Genomic DNA, 16,931 nt, shown 5'->3' on the forward strand with positions numbered 1-16,931 from the left:
TCACCATTTTAATTTAAATATAGCAAAAACGTTCTTGGGGAAGGTCTGCAAATTTTTAAGTATTTATATTACGATTTTGAAGGAGGAAGCGCAGTCCTAAGTTTCACCACTCTGATTTTTTTTAGAGAATTTAAAGCCTGTGAGTTATCCATCATTGCAGCAGCACATCTAACCCTTTCTCCAGAGTTTCCCATGGCGCCCTGGAGTCCCGGTACACCTGGTATTCCCGGGGGTCCCATCTCTCCAGATCGCCCGTCGTTACCGGCCGGTCCCTGCAAAACACACCCACAGTCCGTCAAAACAATTGGAAAGCATCAACTTACCACTGAACACTGGACAAAGGAACACAGATTTACGCCATATGCTAGTTGTAGTTCTTATCAATTCAAGCGAAGACGATATTAATATCTTTCTACTTAGCAAACTTAAAAAACAAAAACTGTATACAAACTTAAATCCAATTGAACTGGATATTAGCTTACCGAGGGTCCCGGTCTGCCGACGGCGCCATCACGTCCCGACGGTCCTGGGGGTCCCTAAAATCATACACACTGACATAGTCTGTTCTTACATCCCTTCGTGCACTCAAATAATATCCGAAACTTCTACAATAATGAAGTTTCTCGTGTTACATGGCGTTGATAATACACATACATAGTAGATGCTCCACAGCTTTACGTTGAAGCGTAATAAAGTGAGACACATACCCTGTTTCCAATCAATCCTGGTGGTCCTGCCCGTCCCGGCATGCCCTGCAACAAACAACTTCCGGGTAAAGCTGTTGTATCACACACGTGTAGGTATTGTTCAGTATTTCAACACATGTTTATCTATGTACTTTACGTATTGCTGTGAGCTTTGTATAAAAGCTGAAGTGAAAATACATGTTTATACAAAATATATGTAGAGTCACTGTAAATAGAAGGTTCGAAGTGTACTCACGAGAGGTCCTGTCGAACCCCTGATACCTCGCGGCCCAACTGATCCCGGCTCACCGGCCGGCCCGGGGTCCCCGATAGAACCCGGACGCCCGCGTCCACCTGGTGTGCCCTGGCATATAAAAAAAGATACAAACTCCACCAAGGCAAACGTATAGAAGAACTTATGTTAATTCGATAGAACGAACAAAATAATTAATCCTGAAACTAATGAGTATGCGAATAATGACAAATGGATTAGGTAGCGTACCCTCTCTCCCATGAGCCCCTGCGGTCCCTGCTGGCCTTGGGAACCCGTCTCTCCCTGAAACATTGTTCATGAAAATGCTGAACAACCGGTATGATTTACTTTCATAATTGAAGTATTTGCCCTTTGTTAAGTTTCGATTAACAAATATGCTCCCGCGGACGGGATGTCGTTTTCTCTCATTTAAAAGCAACATCACATGCGTTTTATCTGTTTTGCTTTGCGCTTCTTATTGTTTCTATCTTGATAGAAGTACGCCACGTTTTCACTCGGTTTGGAGCAGCAAGCATACTGTCTACATGCATATTCCCTGCCCGCTACGCTACTTACCCTCTTGCCTTCTTGCCCGGGACTGCCCGGGGGTCCGCGTTCCCCATCAACACCGGAGGAGCCTTTCGCCCCGCGTGAACCCTTGTAACCGAAGTTTCCTGGCATACCCTGTGTACAAGCGTAATAATATATTAACTATTAGACAATATTCATTTTGAGACGTATATAAACTAAAGTCATCACAGAATATATTTAAAAAGTTAAAGTTATTGCGTTTTTTTTCACATTGAGAATCTGTTTCAGAAGAAGTTACATTAACATAATCAACTTGGGGACTATTGTAGATCTGAGAGTTGTGGTTAAACAAATGAGTACAATACTACAAATGCATATTGCAATTAACTAATTTCACTTTTAACTCTCTTTCTTGAATATTTAATACAACATTCTTGTTTGTCAGGAGAGATTATTTGGGAACAAAAGGACTGAAGTGTGTATTTTTATAGAGCACATGTCCTTACTGCCATCAATCAAATCACTTTTTTCACACATTTTAAAGTTCCATTTACATCCATCTAAAATTAATCAAGTTCTAATGCACTTTATTTTAATCGAGACAAGTAGGGAACATTTGACCACAGGGGTATGTGGTCTTTTTGTGTGATCGAGTCACTTATTAGTTTGAATACATGGCGGTTCGGTAATAATGGGTTCCATAATAGTAATGATTCTTGTACTACATACACGTTCTGATTGCCGTGCCTATATCGATGCGCAAGTTTCATATACTTCATTTGAAACCATGAAAAGTTAATTCATTTGCTAAAGGTTACAAAGGATCACAAATCTAACAATATTTTAGTTTCGGTTAGGCCAATATAAATTAATTGCTGGATTTCATCCATTTTTTTTTGTTAATGGGGCCGCGGTGAAAATCTAACAACTAATTTATAGTCGCCTCACATAACTTCTCGTGAAGGAGCATACTATTACTTTTATCAAATTCATAAAGTTTGGAATTTGAAATCTTCAACGGTTTCGAAATTATTACAAAACAACACAATACATGTGAATGGAAGAACGGACAGACATGAAGACATACAGGGTGATTACTTCAATGCACTTTTTTGCGGGAGTTTAAAAAGAACACACTCCTATGTAGTATTCGACGTGAGACGGCATTTACCGGATGTCCCTTTGGTCCATTCGAGCCGGGGCTGCCGTCGACACCAGGCGGTCCACGGGGTCCGGGGAATCCGGGAGGTCCGGCTGGTCCAGAGTCGCCCTGAAATAAAATAAATCGGTGTATACATAGTGTAGGCATTCAACTACAACTATACCAGAGTACTAGTATTATTTTTCATCTGGTTATGAGGATAGTTCCGCTATTTACTAGCACAATTTATATAAGAACAATTGTCTTCTGATAACTTACAGAAGATCCCTTCTCTCCGTTTGCCCCGTCCCTGCCCGTAGGTCCCTGCCGGCCTTCTTCGCCTTGAGGGCCTGGTACGCCGTTTTCGCCCCGGGGACCCTGAGGCCCACGGGCTCCCTTTGGACCGTATGCCCCGGATTCTCCCTTTAAGGGTATAACAACTGATAAAAGGCTAACTAACAGTTTGATATTTACAAAATACCGAGCAATTGATGCATTGTAGAATACTGCTATTAATTATCTTGATATTGAGAATACAAGATACTTAAAAGAACCGATACGCAACAATTGAGTCCTTTAAGTAATGCCAATATCAGCAACATTATGATGTGTTCGTTATATCAGCAATGTGTGAATGCTTTGATATAAACATTTTATAAGCAATGTTTTAATGTTAGAAATATATGAATGTATAAATTATGTAAGGTATAACAGCAATGTGTGTAAGCTATGTAATGTACGGTGTAATGTACGGTATATATTGACAAAGTGTGTAAGCCATGTATAAATGTACGGTATATCAACAATGAGTGTATGCAATATAATGTACGGTATATCAACAATGTGTCTATGTCATGTAATGTACGGTATATCAACAATGTGTCTATATCATGTAATGTACGGTATATCAACAATGTGTCTACGTCATGTAATGTACGGTATATCAACAGTGTGTCTACGTCATGTAATGTACGGTATATCAACAATGTGTGTAAGTCATGTAATGTACGGTATATCAACAATGTGTGTAAGTCATGTAATGTACGGTATATCAACAATGTGTCTATGTCATGTAATGTACGGTATATCAACAATGTGTCTACGTCATGTAATGTACGGTATATCAACAATGTGTCTACGTCATGTAATGTACGGTATATCAACAATGTGTCTATGTCATGTATTGTACGGTATATCAACAATGTGTCTACGTCATGTAATGTACGGTATATCAACAATGTGTCTACGTCATGTAATGTACGGTATATCAACAATGTGTCTACATCATGTAATGTACGGTATATCAACAATGTGTCTATATCATGTAATGTACGGTATATCAACAATGTGTCTACGTCATGTAATGTACGGTATATCAACAGTGTGTCTACGTCATGTAATGTACGGTATATCAACAATGTGTGTAAGTCATGTAATGTACGGTATATCAACAATGTGTGTAAGTCATGTAATGTACGGTATATCAACAATGTGTCTATGTCATGTAATGTACGGTATATCAACAATGTGTCTACGTCATGTAATGTACGGTATATCAACAATGTGTCTACGTCATGTAATGTACGGTATATCAACAATGTGTCTATGTCATGTATTGTACGGTATATCAACAATGTGTCTACGTCATGTAATGTACGGTATATCAACAATGTGTCTACGCCATGTAATGTACGGTATATCAACAATGTGTCTATGTCATGTAATGTACGGTATATCAACAATGTGTCTATGTCATGTAATGTACGGTATATCAACAATGTGGCTATGTCATGTAATGTACGGTATATCAACAATGTGTCTACGTCATGTAATGTACGGTATATCAACAATGTGTCTATGTCATGTAATGTACGGTATATCAACAATGTGTTTAGGTCATGTAATGTACGGTATATCAACAATGTGTATAAGCCATGTATAAATGTAAGGTATATCAACAATGTGTGTAAGCCATGTATAAATGTAAGGTAAATCAACAATGTGCGTATGCATGTAATATACGGTATATCAACAATGTGTCTATGTAATGTAATGTACGGTATATCAACAATGTGTATAAGCCATGTATAAATGAAAGGTATATCAACAATGTGCGTATGCAATGTAATGTACGGTATATCAACAATGTGTTTAGGTCATGTAATGTACGGTATATCAACAATGTGTATAAGCCATGTATAAATGTAAGGTATATCAACAATGTGCGTATGCAATGTAATGTACGGTATATCAACAATGTGTCTATATCATGTAATGTACGGTATATTAACAATGTGTCTATTTCATGTAATGTAAGGTATATCAACAATGTGTCTATGTCATGTAATGTATGGTATATCAACAATGTGTTTATGTCATGTAATGTACGGTATATCAACAATGTGTCTATGTCATGTAATGTACGGTATATCAACAATGTGCGTATGCAATGTTATGTAAGGTATATCAACAATGTGTCTATGTCATGTAATGTAAGGTATATCAACAATGTGTGTAAGCCATTTATAAATGTACGGTATATCAACAATGTGTCTTAGTCATGTAATGTACGGTATATCAACAATGTGTCTATGTCATGTAATGTACGGTATATCAACAATGTGTCTATGTCATGTAATGTACGGTATATCAACAATGTGTCTATATCATGTAATGTACGGTATATCAACAATGTGTCTATTTCATGTAATGTAAGGTATATCAACAATGTGTCTATGTCATGTAATGTATGGTATATCAACAATGTGTCTATGTCATGTAATGTACGGTATATCAACAATGTGTCTATGTCATGTAATGTACGGTATATCAACAATGTGTGTATGCAATGTTATGTACGGTATATCAACAATGTGTCTATGTCATGTAATGTACGGTATATCAACAATGTGTCTATGTCATGTAATGTAAGGTATATCAACAATGTGTGTAAGCCATTTATAAATGTACGGTATATCAACAATGTGTCTATGTCATGTAATGTAAGGTATATCAACAATGTGTGTAAGCCATTTATAAATGTACGGTATATCAACAATGTGTCTATGTCATGTAATGTACGGTATATCAGCAATGTGTGTCAGCCATGTATAAATGTACGGTATATCAACAATGTGTGTAAGCAATGTAATGTACGGTATATCAACAATGTGTCTATGTCATGTAATGTACGGTATATCAACAATGTGCGTATGCACTGTTATGTACGATATACCAACAATGTGTCTCTGTCATGTAATGTACGGTATATCAACAATGTGTTTATGCCATGTAATGTACGGTATATCAACAATGTGTCTATGTCATGTAATGTACGGTATACCAACAATGTGTTTATGTCATGTAATGTAAGGTATATCAACAATGTGTTTATGTCATGTAATATACGGTATATCAACAATGTGTTTATGCCATGTAATGTACGGTATATCAACAATATGTTTACGTCATGTAATTTACGGTATATCAACAATGTGTTTATGTCATGTAATATACGGTATATCAACAATGTGTTTATGTCATGTAATGTACGGTATATCAACAATGTGTTTATGTCATGTAATGTACGGTATATCAACAATGTGTCTATGTCATGTAATGTACGGTATATCAGCAATGTGTGTCAGCCATGTATAAATGTACGGTATATCAACAATGTGTGTAAGCAATGTAATGTACGGTATATCAACAATGTGTCTATGTCATGTAATGTACGGTATATCAACAATGTGCGTATGCACTGTTATGTACGATATACCAACAATGTGTCTCTGTCATGTAATGTACGGTATATCAACAATGTGTTTATGCCATGTAATGTACGGTATATCAACAATGTGTCTATGTCATGTAATGTACGGTATACCAACAATGTGTTTATGTCATGTAATGTAAGGTATATCAACAATGTGTTTATGTCATGTAATATACGGTATATCAACAATGTGTTTATGCCATGTAATGTACGGTATATCAACAATGTGTTTATGCCATGTAATGTACGGTATATCAACAATATGTTTACGTCATGTAATTTACGGTATATCAACAATGTGTTTATGTCATGTAATATACGGTATATCAACAATGTGTTTATGTCATGTAATGTACGGTATATCAACAATGTGTTTATGTCATGTAATGTACGGTATATCAACAATGTGCGTATGCCATGTAATGTACGGTATATCAACAATGTGTCTATGTCATGTAATGTACGGTATATCAACAATGTGCGTATGCCATGTAATGTACGGTATATCAACAATGTGTCTATGTCATGTAATGTACGGTATATCAACAATGTGTCTATGTCATGTAATGTACGGTATATCAACAATGTATGTAAGTCATGTAATGTACGGTATATCAACAATGTGTGTATGCAATGTAATGTACGGTATATCAACAATGTGTGTAAGTCATGTTATGTACGGTATATCAACAATGTGTCTATGTCATGTAATGTACGGTATATCAACAATGTGTCTATGTCATGTTATGTACGGTATATCAACAATGTGTGTAAGTCATGTAATGTAAGGTATATCAACAATGTGTCTATGTCATGTAATGTACGGTATATCAACAATGTGTCTATGTCATGTAATGTACGGTATACCAACAATGTGTCTATGTCATGTAATGTACGGTATATCAACAATGTGTCTATGTCATGTAATGTACGGTATATCAACAATGTGTCTATGTCATGTAATGTACGGTATATCAACAATGTGTCTATGTCATGTAATGTACGGTATATCAACAATGTGTCTATGTCATGTAATGTACGGTATATCAACAATGTGTGTATGCAATGTTATGTACGGTATATCAACAATATGTGTAGGTAATGTACGGAATAACAGCAATGAGTGTATGCAATGTACGGTAAAACACCAATGTGTGTATGCAATGTACGGTAAAACAGAAATATGTGTATGCAATGTACGGTATCTCGGCAATATGTGTTTGCAATGTACGGAATATCAACAATGTTGTACGCTATGTAATGTAAGATATATCAACAAAATGTGGAAGCTACGTTATAAACGTTAATCAGCAATGTGTACAATTTATGCTATATTATGTAAACGTATGTATCAGCAAAATCGGAATGTTGTGTTATAAACGGTATCTCACCTTAAGGCCGGGAACTCCGGGGTAGCCCGGGGAGCCCATGTTTCCTACGTTACCCGGGGGTCCTGATTGACCCGAAAGTCCGTCAACACCGCGCAGGCCCTGGTATCAGAAAATAATTCATTTAATATGTCTGTGAATCACAATACTCGTCTAATTCTTTTTCACTGTTTTGTTTTTATAAGCTAAAACCCCTCATATTTCATCAGTTTCATTACTTATGGATTGTTATCAAATTGCCGGAAGTGACATTAAAATGTAACGTACCTGTGGTCCGGAAGATCCGTCTTGTCCGCGGTCACCCTGTACACCGCGTTGCCCCTGCAGTCCTGGGCGGCCCGGGGGTCCGCGAGGCCCCTCTGGTCCCTAATAATCCAAAGCTATCCATGTCAGTAACCAGTCTTTTATTGTCTGTATAAACCCTTCATTATTCGCAAGTGCATACACTTTTCAATGATAGCGTACAAAGAGCCTGCATTTTCTCTCATTTAAGGAAAAAAACACATTTGATTATCGACTCACAAATAAAGTAAGATGTCTTGACAAAATCCTATGAGACTGACCTTTTCTCCTTCCGATCCCTGCTCTCCGGCCGAGCCGGGTGCACCCCGGAATCCCTAAAATAGCGGAAGCGCACTTCAGGGGCCACACAATTAGAAAAGCAGTTATTCGTATTTTCTAATATACTGATATATCTTCAGAAAACGCGTTCAACTCAAATCATTATCTACGTTAATTATGTATAATGCAAATCCACTGATGCGGAAACCGCTACGGTAAATAAGATATTTGGTATTTACCATGTGTCCTTTAGCGCCGGGCATCCCTGGCATGCCTGGTGAGCCCGAGGGTCCCTGAAATAGCATCCTACATATTACATTTATGATAAATGATTGGCCGGAAACAACAATATACAGTTTCTTACTTGTGAAGGATCGTTACTTATTTCTGAAGACGATTCTTTATGATTAAGTAAATTGCTATAACTGTGCATAAGCATAGAGCCACGCCCACTGTTTATATATACAAAGGGGCAATTTCAGTGTCAATGCTGATTGGAATGATGTTACAATATCTAACATTGATCAACAGGTATTTTTAACAGGCGCACGGCTTAATTCTAAAGCTGAATTTTGAGGAGTTTACACAGGTCGGTTAGATTTTATTAAGTATTGTCTTTGTGAATAAGAAACCACGGTCGCTTCGTTGCGCCCCGCTCTCTTGGGTAACTTATTCACGAAGAAATTACTTAATGCACTATAACTTATACATATCGCTCACGTGCGTATGTAAACTCTAGGCCTAACCTATACATATCGCTCACGCGCGTATGTAAACTCTACTATAACCTGTACATATCGCTCACGCGCGTATGTAAAATCTACTATAACCTGTACATATCGCTTACGCGCGTATGTAAACTCTACTATAATCTGTACATATCGCTCACGCGCGTATGAAAACTCTACTATAACCTGTACATATCGCTCACGCGCGTATGTAAACTCTACAATAACCTGTACATATCGCTCACGCGCGTATGTATACTCTTCTGTAACCTGTACATATCGCTAACGCGCGTATGTATACTCTTCTATAACCTGTACATATCGCTCACGCGCGTATGTATACTCTTCTATAACCTGTACATATCGCTAACGCGCGTATGCAAACTCTACTATAACCTGTACATATCGCTCACGCGCGTATGTAAACTCTACTATAACCTGTACATATCGCTAACGCGCGTATGTATACTCTTCTATAACCTGTACATATCGCTCACGCGCGTATGTATACTCTTCTATAACCTGTACATATCGCTCACGCGCGTATGTATACTCTTCTATAACCTGTACATATCGCTCACGCGCGTATGTAAACTCTTCTATAACCTGTACATATCGCTCACGCGCTTATGTAAACTCTAGTATAACCTGTACATATCGCTCACGCGCTTATGTAAACTCTAGTATAACCTGTACATATCGCTCACGCGCGTATGTAAACTCTAGTATAACCTGTACATATCGCTCACGCGCGTATGTAAACTCTTCTATAACCTGTACATATCGCTCACGCGCTTATGTAAACTCTAGTATAACCTGTACATATCGCTCACGCGCTTATGTAAACTCTAGTATAACCTGTACATATCGCTCACGCGCGTATGTAAACTCTTCTATAACCTGTACATATCGCTCACGCGCTTATGTAAACTCTAGTATAACCTGTACATATCGCTCACGCGCTTATGTAAACTCTAGTATAACCTGTACATATCGCTCACGCGCGTATGTAAACTCTACTATAACCTGTACATATCGCTCACGCGCGTATGTAAACTCTAGGCCTAACGGTCAATAGCAAAACTTATTTCTCTAATGTTTCATTACTTTTTCTCTCTAAGACTATTGGCCAGTCGCTTAGCTGTTTCTTATTCAATCTTGGGTCAATAGCTAACGGTGAAAATACAATTAAAGGTAAGACATTTTTTAATCCAGGCTATAAACTCGGTCTAGGTAAACTAGAGCAACCGGCCAAATGTTTATAATTCCACATCAACTTCCATTCCTTCAGTGAGCGGCCTTTTAGCAAATGCGACTTTTTGGATATATTCGGATCGCGAATATAAAGAGCGTACTGGATCTAAAGTTTGTATTGGGGTATCAAACCACGATTTCTTTAAATGAATAAAATGAGTTATGTTTTAATTGTTAAACATATCTCATATTCTTCGGTAAATAAATATAATACAATAAGGGCTTGTGAATCAGTCATCAAATTAAAAATTGGTCAAGTTATTTCGATCAATTTTCAAATACATAATTGAAATAAAAAGTCTAAAGTTAAGTCGTATAAATAACAAAATGCTGTGTTTAAATGATAATAAGTAGGTAGGAGTAGTGGGTAGTAGGTAGGAGTAGTAGTAGTAGTAGTAGTAGTAGTAGTAGTAGTAGTAGTAGTGGTAGTAGCGGTAGTGGTAGTGGTAGTGGTAGTGGTAGTGGTGGTGGTGGTGGTGGTATCGGTAGTGGTAGTGGTAGTAGTAGTAGTAGTAGTAGTAGTAGTAGTAGTAGTAGTAGTAGTAGTAGTAGTAGTAGTAGTAGTAGTAGAAGTAGTAGTAGTAGTAGTAGTAGTAGTAGTAGTAGTAGTAGTAGTAGTAGTAGTAGTAGTAGTAGTAGTAGTAGTAGTAGTAGTAGTAGTAGTAGTAGTAGTAGTAGTAGTAGTAGTAGTAGTAGTAGTAGTAGTAGTAGTAGTAGTAGTAGTAGTAGTAGTAGTAGTAGTAGTAGTAGTAGTAGTAGTAGTAGTAGTAGTAGTAGTAGTAGTAGTAGTAGTAGTAGTAGTAGTAGTAGTAGTAGTAGTAGTAGTAGTAGTAGTAGTAGTAGTAGTAGTAGTAGTAGTAGTAGTAGTAGTAGTAGTAGTAGTAGTAGTAGTAGTAGTAGTAGTAGTAGTAGTAGTAGTAGTAGTAGTAGTAGTAGTAGTAGTAGTAGTAGTAGTAGTAGTAGTAGTAGTAGTAGTAGTAGTAGTAGTAGTAGTAGTAGTAGTAGTAGTAGTAGTAGTAGTAGTAGTAGTAGTAGTAGTAGTAGTAGTAGTAGTAGTAGTAGTAGTAGTAGTAGTAGTAGTAGTAGTAGTAGTAGTAGTAGTAGTAGTAGTAGTAGTAGTAGTAGTAGTAGTAGTAGTAGTAGTAGTAGTAGTAGTAGTAGTAGTAGTAGTAGTAGTAGTAGTAGTAGTAGTAGTAGTAGTAGTAGTAGTAGTAGTAGTAGTAGTAGTAGTAGTAGTAGTAGTAGTAGTAGTAGTAGTAGTAGTAGTAGTAGTAGTAGTAGTAGTAGTAGTAGTAGTAGTAGTAGTAGTAGTAGTAGTAGTAGTAGTAGTAGTAGTAGTAGTAGTAGTAGTAGTAGTAGTAGTAGTAGTAGTAGTAGTAGTAGTAGTAGTAGTAGTAGTAGTAGTAGTAGTAGTAGTAGTAGTAGTAGTAGTAGTAGTAGTAGTAGTAGTAGTAGTAGTAGTAGTAGTAGTAGTAGTAGTAGTAGTAGTAGTAGTAGTAGTAGTAGTAGTAGTAGTAGTAGTAGTAGTAGTAGTAGTAGTAGTAGTAGTAGTAGTAGTAGTAGTAGTAGTAGTAGTAGTAGTAGTAGTAGTAGTAGTAGTAGTAGTAGTAGTAGTAGTAGTAGTAGTAGTAGTAGTAGTAGTAGTAGTAGTAGTAGTAGTAGTAGTAGTAGCAGTAGCAGTAGCAGTTGAAGTAGAAGTAGCAGTAACAGGTAGTAGTAGTAGAAGTAGAAGTAGCAGTAGCAGTAGCAGTAGCAGTAGCAGTAGCTGCAGCAGCTGCAGCTGCAGCAGCAGCAGCAGCAGCAGCAGCTGTAGTAGTAGTAGTAGTAGTAGTAGTAGTAGTAGTAGTAGTAGTAGTAGTAGTAGTAGTAGTAGTAGTAGTAGTAGTAGTAGTAGTAGTAGTAGTAGTAGTAGTAGTAGTAGTAGTAGTAGTAGTAGTAGCAGCAGTACCAGTTGCAGTAGTAGTAGTAGTAGCAGTAGTAGTAGTAGAAGTTGTTGTTGTTTATTTGACAGCGTGTTTTCGGACGAAAAAGAGAGATAGTCATTAAAGACAACTGAAACTCCCACCTTTGTTCCTTGTGGTCCTCTCTGACCCGGGACGCCGTTGCGGCCTGGATTTCCGTCGGGGCCAGGGGGGCCAGAGGAGCCAGGCAAACCGGATGGTCCGGGAGGTCCCTAAAAGCATAAATGTTAAGGATTTCCCAATGGGTACACTATGTTAGCAACCTGTACATTGTTTAACTAAAGTAATGTAATACCAGGATACATATTTTTTGTTTTTCTTCATAGATTTGAAACCAGTTTTGAAAAGCAAGTCAGTGTAAAATCAATTGAAGGAGAGCATTGCATATTTATCTTTAGTTGTATTCAATTTCAGTCATCTAAACATGTTAATTATAAAAATATCTCTACACCACCTTAAGCAGACAATAGTGTAGTAAAATACAAGAACGGTAGCACGTGTGAGCGAGCCTTACCGGCGGACCTGGCTCTCCTGTTGAGCCACGGTTACCCTGGAGACCCTGCTGTCCCGAGGGACCAGGAAGACCGTTGGGGCCGCGTGGTCCCTGTGGGCCCTGGAAAAAACGAATATATAATTATACAGTTAAATACCGCCAGCCTAGAACAGAGACAGTGTTATAATAATAATAATAATAATAATAATAATAATAATAATAATAATAATAATAAAATAATAACAATAATAACAATAATAATAATAATAACTTTATTTAAAGAAGGTAACACATTTAGACATCATATTATAAACAAACATTACATACGACTTCTTTACAATGTGGCCTTCTGAAAGAACATACACACGCACACGCACACACACATAAATGCTTAGAATGAAAACGTAAGCATGGATTTATGTTATTTCAAAAGGGTACGTATTAACAGAAACAGAATTTTACTTTTTGCTTGTCTGTCCTGTATATAGATCCTAAGAAAAACATATTTTAAACCTTACTTTTGTAGTTGGCCTACTTTAAATAAGTTCGAAACGCTTATATCCTCCAAATCAAAAAAATGTCAAATGAATATTGCGCAATACATATTTTTTGCAATGAAATTAAGAAATGAAATTTTACCAACGACTTAATATATTAAGTTAAATATTAAACCTGAAATTACACCTTCGTCTGACTTTTTGTACTGTTATATTGGAATAATATACATGTATGAAATAACATCTCATGCATATGTCTTTTATACATAACATCCCTTTGTTAAGTTCTGTTTACTACTTTTCATCTGTTATTTTTCACTGCTATAAACTATGTAAGTTTAAAGCCGAAATAAACGTATTGTATTGTATTAAAAAATATACGAAAACATAAAGAAACATTAATATAATAATTAATTAATACATCAATGCCGAACAATACATCAATTTGTACCTAAAGATTAACAAAAACTATCATTAAAAATTAATTAACTGAGTAAGTAGGACGGTCACACATGTATTTAACACCTTACTCGAGATATACATAATGTAAACACAATAGTCATGGAATTATGCGTACAATTCTTACAACGGTTTTTGCAACTGATGATGTAAAAAAACAACTTCTTGCACTAGGCTTTAAATGTCGTTTCCGTGTTCGATTTACGTATTCCTTCTGGTAAAAAGTTCCAAACTTTCCCACTGTAGCATGCAAACGGGTGTTTCTTGTTATAATATCAATACATTTTACAATGTCCATCCATGATAATAAAAGATATATGGCAATACTCAAGAATAGCCATCAGAGTGTAAGATTTTTTAACACCCGTGACCAGCACAGACAACAGCCATTGATTTCTTAACAGTGAAAGAAATATTTTCGGTGTTTATGCGATTTATTAAAAGCATACTTTTTAGACTATCTGCGCATGCGCGCAGGTAGTCTTAAGACCACAAACTCCAAAGAACTACTTCTATTTGTGTCGTTTTAACCCATTTTTTTTGTCTCAATGCGCTCTATGTTTAGCAGAATGACGTCGAAACCATAAACATGGATTGGTTGTGTTGCAGTCCGAGTATGAGTTTTTGCTTGTTCGGCTATTTCCGCGCTGTAATTATGTATCCCGTCGTTTTATTTTTATCATATAACTATTTTTAGATCGTTATATTTATCAGATTAATAAGGGTCAAGAAAGGAGGCTCTGGTAGGAAGATAACATATTGATATTCACTCTGAGTTCAGCCCATGATGTTTCAGAAATGATTACCGACCGTAAGTGTCTCATCGCCTGCAGGATTTGTTATTATAACCTGACGTGACCCTGAAGCACGCTTATTTGTAATGGTGCTTTTTTATTTGACTTTTATGAGATAAGAAACAAAAATAATTGTCTAAGTTTAAAATAGTTGTATCTCAGGTTTCGCATTGCTAATGCTTCAAATACTATACATTGTAATTTACCTGCAACACAATAACAAGATACTATTCATTCTATGATTTTATGCGTTTATATTAAATAATGCCAATACTTTTTATTTATACGCAAATGCTGGAAGCAGAGCGACCATAATTTGAATGGCGTAAGCGTGCATGAAATTGTAACTTACGACATTGGCGGTGAGGTACTGGGGTCCCATCTGGAAGCCACCAGCTTTCTGGCCATACATCGCCTGGTAGTAGTTCTGGTACGCCTGATCTGCTGACTGAAAGTGAAATCTGGCTCGGAAGTGTTCATTCATGAAAACCGACTTTAACTCAAAACTGTAGGTAACAACAATTGTAAATTGTTTTGATTTGTGTGCAAATAGTGCCATTACACACCATACCAAGGTTCATTAAAGTCGCTGATTGTTATAATCCTAACATCAATTACAGTTATGTACAAGATTAAAGTCGCTGATTGTTATAACCCTAAGATAAATTACAGTTATGTACAAGATTAATGTTGATGCAAAGCATTAAAGACGTCGCGAACGTTGTTGAAATATGACTTAAAGGAAGCACTTCCAATTTACTACCATACCAAGTTTGAGGTACCTGGATACTTCTTCATTTATTGAAATAATCGGATTTTAGCTCGAGGTCACCACGACCTGGATCTTAGCCCAACTGACGTAAAACAGTTAGAACGCTGGTCATGTATGAGGGATGTCTACTAAGTTTGAGGTTTCTACGCCTAAGCGTTTTTCAATTATTGATAAGAAACTGTATATTTTCAGGGATATCATTTCAAGCTTAATCCACAATTGAAATAATTATAATAAGTTATTGTAATTGAAATACCTAAAGTTAAACCATTTAATGCGTATTAATTTCTCAACAGAAATGACAGTTTGAGCTTTGATGAATCGAAGCATAAGGTTCGTAAACCAAGCTATAAAAGCCTACGAGTTAAGGGACAAGTTATTAAATACCCAATATTTACACCTCAACTTCATTCCTTAAATGAACTGCCTTTCGGCAATTGCGTTCATCAATCGATGAACGTTCATCAATCGATGAACGCAACATCTTCGGATATGTTCGGATCGCAATTCATCGCATTACATGAAAACTATTGATCTTGTTATTGTTTGTATTGTGTCAGCAGGTCCCGTAAAATATATAGAGGATATGTGTTTATTTTAGTGTAAGATCGTATTTTATTTCACGAGTGTCATAGAAAATGTAGTTTTTTTATTATCACGAGTGAAATTAAATACGACCTTACACTGAAATAAACAAATTTTCTGTTTCTTTTATGCTTATTTTCGGAGTTTTATTCGTTTTGTTTTTTATTTATTTCTGAATTACCCCCTTTTTTGAAAAGGGTGGGCTTTACCCCGCTACCCGTGGGGCGCCCCTCATGCATAATTATAGCTGTCAACTTTTCTACTTTCGGTTTGCTTAGAAATAGTTCTCTGCTAATCATTCTTATAGCTTAATATTCGCTCGTTTTTCATTGCAAAGCTTTATGAACAGTTAACAATGAAGTATTATTAGTGCACATTTGTTCCAAAAAATAATGAAAACACCTTTTATTTTAAGATGGGCATGAATATATAACCAAATTACTACGCCGATATTTAAAGAATGAAAATTTGGAAGGTCAAATGTGTTAGCAAAACAAATGCGGATACTCATTGGATTTTAACCATTCTTCTTACTTAAGACTGCATGTACGCGTGTTTTTATAGTAAGTTAATATTCTGTCATCCTACTGTCAGAGACCTGTCTGTTTCGCTTTAAAATGTTTGTTTTCCAGATAAAGAGTTAATGCCACGCTAGTTTGTTGACACATTTTGAGGTGTGGGTGGGGTAAAAAATATCGGATCTATCTGTAAATTGTTGTGTGAATTCTCCAGGAAGCTCATTTTACGTACTTCAACGGTTAACAGTTCAAAATACATTTGAACGATGATATAAAATTTTATTTATGTTCGAACAGTTGTTTTTGTCTGTAATTTGTTTGGTATGAAAGCAAATGTTCGAACATTCAGCTTAAAAGATCAGTAAAATGTTTGATAAACGGTATAACCGGTAATAAGCGGTAAGTTTTTAATTTCCAATTATATATTTATTTAAATTTATAAAAAATTTTTTTTATTTTTTTTAACATTTTTTGACATAATTTACTGAAGTCCAGTGTTCTGTTTTGATCAAGGCAAGTACATGTAACAACAAAG

At 36.3% G+C, this 16,931-nt stretch overlaps 1 protein-coding gene across 1 annotated transcript in view; it reads right to left on the reverse strand.

Annotated features, from left to right (window-relative positions):
• The window catches only part of LOC128234330 (fibril-forming collagen alpha chain-like), a 42,213-nt gene that overhangs the window by 17,383 nt on the left and 7,899 nt on the right, over positions 1-16,931 (reverse strand). The window contains exons 6-20 of the mRNA XM_052948505.1: positions 14,874-14,969; positions 12,793-12,891; positions 12,383-12,490; positions 8,575-8,628; positions 8,338-8,391; positions 8,042-8,140; positions 7,778-7,876; positions 2,891-3,034; positions 2,642-2,740; positions 1,516-1,623; positions 1,189-1,242; positions 943-1,050; positions 708-752; positions 483-536; positions 174-272 (exon numbers count right to left, since the gene is read on the reverse strand). Coding sequence (XP_052804465.1) covers positions 174-272; positions 483-536; positions 708-752; positions 943-1,050; positions 1,189-1,242; positions 1,516-1,623; positions 2,642-2,740; positions 2,891-3,034; positions 7,778-7,876; positions 8,042-8,140; positions 8,338-8,391; positions 8,575-8,628; positions 12,383-12,490; positions 12,793-12,891; positions 14,874-14,969 — 1,320 coding nt within the window. The remainder of the gene's footprint in view (positions 1-173; positions 273-482; positions 537-707; positions 753-942; positions 1,051-1,188; positions 1,243-1,515; positions 1,624-2,641; positions 2,741-2,890; positions 3,035-7,777; positions 7,877-8,041; positions 8,141-8,337; positions 8,392-8,574; positions 8,629-12,382; positions 12,491-12,792; positions 12,892-14,873; positions 14,970-16,931) is intronic.

Source organism: Mya arenaria, chromosome 5 (assembly GCF_026914265.1).
Source record: "Mya arenaria isolate MELC-2E11 chromosome 5, ASM2691426v1".
NCBI lineage: Eukaryota > Metazoa > Mollusca > Bivalvia > Myida > Myidae > Mya > Mya arenaria.